Consider the following 6,789-nt stretch of genomic DNA (forward strand, 5'->3'; position numbering starts at 1 on the left):
AGGGTTTCAAAGCATACTTTCAAAGTTGCACTGAAAATACAGATGCTAAACAATGCTGAGTGGAAAGTGAAAAAACTGATTTTGCTGGAGATAACCAACCATCTTCCCAAGAATGAACTTCACTTTGTTAGGTTCCAACTACTTTCTGATATCAGTCACATGAAACAAAAGAGGAAAGAGACAAAGACTAAAGTTGACACGAAGGCTGGTATTATCAAGGATTTTGAAACCTTTAGGTCTATGGCATCCATGTTCCTTCCCATCCCCATCATCCTTGACTCAAGACCCAAAACACAATTCCAGAGTCATGTATCATCTCCTGTATTCTAATTTCTACAGTGATCTGTATTTTCTCTTCACTGACCAAAGTTCCTGCTACTCCACCAAACTCCAAAAGCCCTTCCATTGTGTCTACCCTCTTCTATCCTTTCCTGAAATGAAACATGACTGTCCCCTGAGGTCACTGCTTCCCTTGTAACTCTCAAGTGGAGGCTATTCAAAGTGTCTCAGGTATAGGAGGTAGAGTTTGTCTTCTTCTGATTGCCAATGCTGCTTCTAAGCCATTACTTCCCCCGCCTTAGGTAAAAATCTCTGTTATTGTTAGTGAGAAAGTGGAACAACTGGAACCCTCATGAATGGGAATGTAAATTGGTACAACCACTTTGGAAAACTATTTGGCAGTAGCTACCAAAGCTGCATGCCCTATGACCTGGCGATCCCACTCCTAGGTATATACTCAACAGCAATGTGCACTTATGTGTGCCAAAAGACATATACAAGAATGTTGATGGGAGCATTATTTGTAATAACTCAAAACTGAAAATAATTCAAATGTCCATTAACAGTAGAATGGATAAATAAATCATGATATATTCACCCTCTAGAATATCACAGAGCAATAAGAATAAATGAACTAGCATACATGTGCAATGGCTGAATCTCAAAAACAATATTGGGTGAAAGAAGACAGACATAACAGAGTAAATACTGCCTTATTCCATTTACATAAAGTTAAAATAGGCTAATTAATCTATGGTGGAGAAGGAGCAAAGGGGAGGGCTTCGGGGCTGCTGGCAATTTTTTTTTTAATTTGGCTGCTGGGTGAACATGTATGATCATTTTTTGAAACCTTACCAAGCTGCTTATGATTTGTGTATTTAACTGTATGTATGCTATACTTCAACTGAAGAAAGTTTTCATAAAGGAAAGAAAAGTAATTCTCCTCTGAGACTCATACCACCCATCAATTCATCCTTAGCACCTGCCTTCTGGTCACTTCATCGCATTGAAGATTTAGGATCCTGGTTAATAGTCTTCTTCTATACTCTAAATCCTGCCATAACTCTGAGTGACTTTAACGTCCATATGGCTGAACCACTCAAAAGCCTCACCTCACTCTTCTTTGACCTCACCTTTTTAGACCTTCATATTCACTCCACTACAGTTACCCACTCCATGAGTACACCCTGAATTTACCATTTCCCAGAACTTGTTAATAGCTAAAATCATAAACTCAACAAGCTTTTCTCTAACTACAACCTCCTATTTCAGCTTTGTTTTCCTTACTGCTTTACTCCTGTTCTTTAAGCCAATAAAACTATCTACCACAGAAAACTTTTTGTGAGAATTAAATGAAATAATGTGCATCAACAGCATAATACAGTGTCTGACACATAGGAAATACTCAATACATGGTAGCCATATTTCAATATTAAGTATTCTATTGGAAACAAATATCTTTTAGGATGAAAATTTTCCTCAAGTTCACTTAATCTCTGGCATTAATGAAGTCTAGCTTTTGACACTACATTCCTCCCAACCCTTTTAAATGAAGGCCAGTCCTCCAGCCATTCTCTCTGATTCAAGAGGTCAGGAGAAGAGATCAGTACAGTACTTGTTCTCAAGGCTAATTCCACATCAGTGTTCCACCATCACATCTGCTCAAAAAGTTCTTATCTCTCAAAATGTATGTAAACTATTTTCAGAGTTATCTACCAACTTTCAGGACTCCTTTCTACCTTATTCCTTGTTATTAATCTCTGGGGCTTCAAAATTAACACAGATCAGCATTTTTGTACCTCGGCCTCACTGATGCTTCCTCAAGCTTAAGCCCCATGATCTGAACTCAGACCATAGCAATTTCAGGTCCATATCTACCACTTATGACTGAGTGACTGTGGGAAAGTTACTCAACCTTTCTAAGCTTCAGTTTCTTTACCTGTAAAATGCTGGTAATCACAGTACCTAGATATATGGCCACTGTGAAGCATAAATGCGAACATTCACATAACGTGCTTAGCAAAATGCCTAGCACAGTAAATGTTCAATAGCATAATAGCTGTGATCACTATTATTAATTCTTACCAGTTCTTGGCACATTTCCACTTGTCTCCAAACCTGCTCAGGTCTCCTGACATTTTTTTTTCACCAGTTTTATTGAGATTTAATTGGCATATAGTCTCCTACTTTTTTAAATGAAAAGAAACCTTCCTGGAATTTGCTACCCCCAACTCAAGATTTCTTCCCTACCTTTTGCCACAACATTTCTCTAAAGAGTAATGTACACCTCCCTTCCAGAGGAGGCAAGGAGTAGTGGAAAGATCAGGGACTTTGAAGCCAAATATACCTGTGTTTGAACCTGGTTCTTCCACTTGGATAACCCGGAACAAGCACTTTTTCTAAACCTCAGTTTTTTTCATATGTAAAATGGGGATACTACCCATTTCTTAGGGTCATCAAGAAGATTAAACTGAAGTAATACATGTAAAGCAGGTGGTCAAAGTAGGTGCTAAATGAATGCCAGTTTCCCACTCCTTATCCTTTCCCTAACCCCTTACAATCTAGGTTCTCACTCTACCACTTTACCTCACTTCAGCTCTTATTAGCATTGTAACTTTGGGTAATTTAATTGAATTTTCTAAACCTTAGGTTTTCATTTGTAAAATGGTGATCATTAACATCTACAACATAAAGTTGTCTTGAGAATTAAGTGAAATAACATATGCAAAGTATTTTAGCATGGTGCCTGGCCTTGCAGTAAGCACTTAATAAATGGCAGCTACCAGTGACTTATTAATAGCCCAATCAAAAGACTGTTCAACTCACTCCTTCTACTGTTCAACTCGCTCCTTCTCTAGGCTTCAGTGACAACACACTATTCAGGTCTGCTTTTTAACTACTGACCATTCCTTCTCTCTCTGCACTCCCTCCATGATGTCTTTCTTTATTCTCTTCAACCAGGTGTGAACTCTCTCTTCTGAACCCTCAGATCACTTTGTACTTCTCCTGAGAACAAGGCACTTCCTCTACTCTGAATGACAATAATTTGTTATATGATACATCTCCACTACTTAATTTAATATCTTTTATGTCAATTGCCTGACACTTATTTATTCATGTAGAATTTATTGAGTCCCTAATATAGCTCATACCTGTGCTAGGTACTAAGGATACAAAAATTAACATATTATAATTATTGTCCTCAAGTAGCTTATAGTTTAGGAGGATAGAATACACAAGTAAATAGTCTACTATTTGCAGTATGATAAGTCCTATGGTAAAAGTATGCCCAGAATCCTCTTGAGCATAAAGAGAAGTTATTTAAATCAGACTGGGGAGATCTGGGACACTATCTTGGAAAAGGCATTTTGTATTTAGCATAGGGGGAGGCAGTACACAAATCCCTGTTAAATGAATGAGTGAAATATGAATAGGAACTAACTAGATGAGGATGGGAAACGGCACTTCAGGCCCAGAGAAAGAGCAGGGAAAAAGGCTTGGAGTACAGATATTAGGAGAGTTCCTGAGAGACAGGAAATGAAGCTGGAAAGCCAAAGCAGAATTGGCTGTTCCAGACATAGGAGTCTGACCTGACACTAGAGGGCAGATGATGGAGTGCCAATAAAGATTTTTAAGTAGTGGAAGGGCATAATCAGATTTACATTTTAATACTCTGGCAGTGCAGGGGGAAATGAATTCCATGAGAGCCAGGCTAGAGGCAGCGAGTCCAGTTAGAAGGGTGTTGTGATAATTCAAATAAATTCTGAAAGCAGAAATGGAGTGAGAATGGCAAATCAAGACGGATACTGAGCCTGAATTATTCATATTTGTATCTCCTGCAAGCAGTGCATTTTACACTTAAAACCCGCTACAAATATCTACCCATAGGTATTTGTCTACTCATAGATATCTGTCGACTACTGTTACTGAAACCTACTTAGGGAACTGCAGCTAGCAGCCACTTGTGTCACTTCCTGTACACAGATTCCTAAGCAAAGGCACCTTTTCCCATTACAGAACTCAAAAGAAACTTAGGTTTGTCATTCAAACCCGTAAAGTAACAACAGTGAATACAAACCCAGGCACTGCAGAGAAACTTGAGACGTCTCTATCCTGGTCTATTTCACCCGAAATAATGTTTGAACAAAGTCCTTCAAAGGGTCGTGAGGCCCCGCCCTGTGCACCCAGACAAATGCCCAGGATTCTTTTCTCTTTGTTTCATCTCAAGACCCAAGTCTGTTCGCTGCTCGTCGCCTGGCGGGCCATTTTCGCCCAGCTGTTTCCCAGTTTTCACCCTGCCGCTGTGTAAACAGTCAACAGCAGGGGATTGAGAAGACAGAACCGCCCCAGGCTGAGGAAACTCTACAGGGGAGAAGCAGGTGTCTTGAGGCTTCAAATGTTAAAGATTCCCTGACCTTGCCAATTCTCTCGCAACCCTATCTCCACCTCGCCTCTTGCCGTGGGACTCCCTTCTGAAGTTAGAAGGATCCCTTCCACAGTTATCAGAGGGCTACCAGCATCCAGAGGAACTAAGCAAAGTAAATTTTACTTACCCTAACGGCCGCCATAGCTGTAGCGCTCTCCGCCCAGGTCTTCGCACGGGGAGCGGAAAGGGACAAAATAACTCAACTAGGCACCGCTCAAAGTAGCCCCACCCAGTTCCGCCCCTCGCCGGCCAGCTCCGCCCTTCCTCCGCCTTCCTAGTGCCGCTCTAGGAAGCTGCCGAAGTTGGCCCTCTTTCTCCGGGGAAAACGGTTCAACCCTGTGGTTGACTGTCGCTATCCCTGATGACACCTTTCAGAATTTTCTCCATAGTCCATTTGAAAGTTACTTTGCTGGGTGCAGAACTTTTCATTATGTTCGTTTTTTCAGGCATATGTGATTTGTCTAGTTGAGGACTTAAAATCCAAGTCCGGCTGCTTTATTAAATAACTGTATAGTCACAAAAAGAACATGTTACCTCTGCAATACGTGGGCAAGTTCATACAGCCTAAGAGTATGTCACTAAGCTCCTACTACGTGCCAGGCACTTGTTCAAAGTACAGAACATAACGTAATGCCTTCCCTCACGGAGCTCGTGATTCCAGGAGGAAAAGAGAAACAAATAAATGTTACAAAGTGCCAAATGCTATGAAGGAAAATAAAACAGTATGGGGATGGGGTGGGAATTTATTTTTTTAGATAGATTAGGGAAAGGCTTTCTGATAAAGTGACATTTGAGAAAAGTCCTGAAGGAATTTAGTCCTCAAAATTTAGGAATTTTGAGAAAAGTCCTGAAGGAATACAGAAGTCCTGAAGGAACCTTCCACGCAGAAGGAACAGCAATAAAAAAAAAAGGCCAGTGTGTCAGAAGTGGCTACATCTGATGGCACTGACTAATTTAACGTGATAGGAAAAGTATATGCAACTTCTTAAATTTTCCCCTAGGCATATAATAAATCTCAGGGACCTCTGATGGCCATACTAAAGAAAGCCCCTTTACTTCTCATGGTCAAAAAAAGCTTAGATTTTTAAAAGCTAAACTCAAAGACTGATTCTTTTGGTTTCTAAAGTTATTTCAGTTGAATTTATACCTAACCTTGATAAGCCACTTATGTAAAAATTTAGAAATTTGAGCAGGAGAGAGTGGTAGTCTGACATTTTAAGGGGGCTATCTGGGAGGATCTAGAGGGCTAAGAGTATTCAAAATTCCTACACCTTTCTCTCTGAACTACTCTTTATTCCTGATACCAATTTCTGTATTGGTCAGCATTCTTTGATTACAAGCAACAAAACCCGGTCCCCCTGCACTGGGAGCACAGAGTCTTAACCACTGCACCACCAGGGAAGTCCCTCATTCAAGTTTTTATTTGCATTTCTCTGATGTCTAATGAAATTGATCACCATTTCATATTTCAATTGGCCATTTTGATGTTATCTTTCATAAAGTGCTTATTCAAGTTTTTAGCGCACTTTTTCTATTCTGTTGTACATTTTTCTCATCTGTAGGTGTTCTTCAGAAGACTGTATACACGCACTTTGCCAGTTTTATGTGTTGTTAATATCTTCTCTCACACTGTGGCTTGCCTTTTTATCCCTTCAGTGGTGTCCAGAAACTAACCCTGCTGGACCTGGATCTGGGACTTCCAGCCTCCAGAACTTAGAAAATATATTTCTGTTGTTTAGGCCACCCCGTCTATAGTATTTGGCTATGGCAGCCTAAGCAGACTAATACATTATTCTTCTTATATGTTGCTTAATTCCATTTGCTAATATTTTCATTAAGATTTTTACATCTATGTCCATGATGGTTATTGGTTTGTAATTTTAAGACTTTGGTATCAGTGTTTTATTAGCTTCATAGACACATTGAGAATTGTTTCCTCTTTATTTTCAGGAAAAGTTTGTTTAAGATTGACATTATTATTTCCTTACATATCTAAAAGATTTCACCAACGAAGTCATCCAGGCCTGGAGATTTCTTTGTAATAAGTTTTTTAATTATAAATCCAAACTATTTAACATGCTCTC

At 39.6% G+C, this 6,789-nt stretch overlaps 1 protein-coding gene across 2 annotated transcripts in view; it reads right to left on the reverse strand.

The window, feature by feature from the left end:
* Window positions 1-4,897, reverse strand: part of APOOL (apolipoprotein O like) — a 93,605-nt gene extending 88,708 nt beyond the window's left edge. For both annotated transcript variants that reach the window (XM_081222070.1, XM_081222069.1), the window contains exon 1: window positions 4,833-4,897. In XM_081222070.1, coding sequence (XP_081078196.1) covers window positions 4,833-4,847 — 15 coding nt within the window. In that variant the 5' untranslated portion in view covers window positions 4,848-4,897. The remainder of the gene's footprint in view (window positions 1-4,832) is intronic.
* Between the last annotated feature and the right edge of the window lie 1,892 nt (window positions 4,898-6,789).

The sequence above is a fragment of the Mesoplodon bidens genome, assembly GCF_964165515.1.
Source record: "Mesoplodon bidens genome assembly, chromosome: X".
Classification (NCBI taxonomy): Eukaryota; Metazoa; Chordata; class Mammalia; order Artiodactyla; family Ziphiidae; genus Mesoplodon; species Mesoplodon bidens.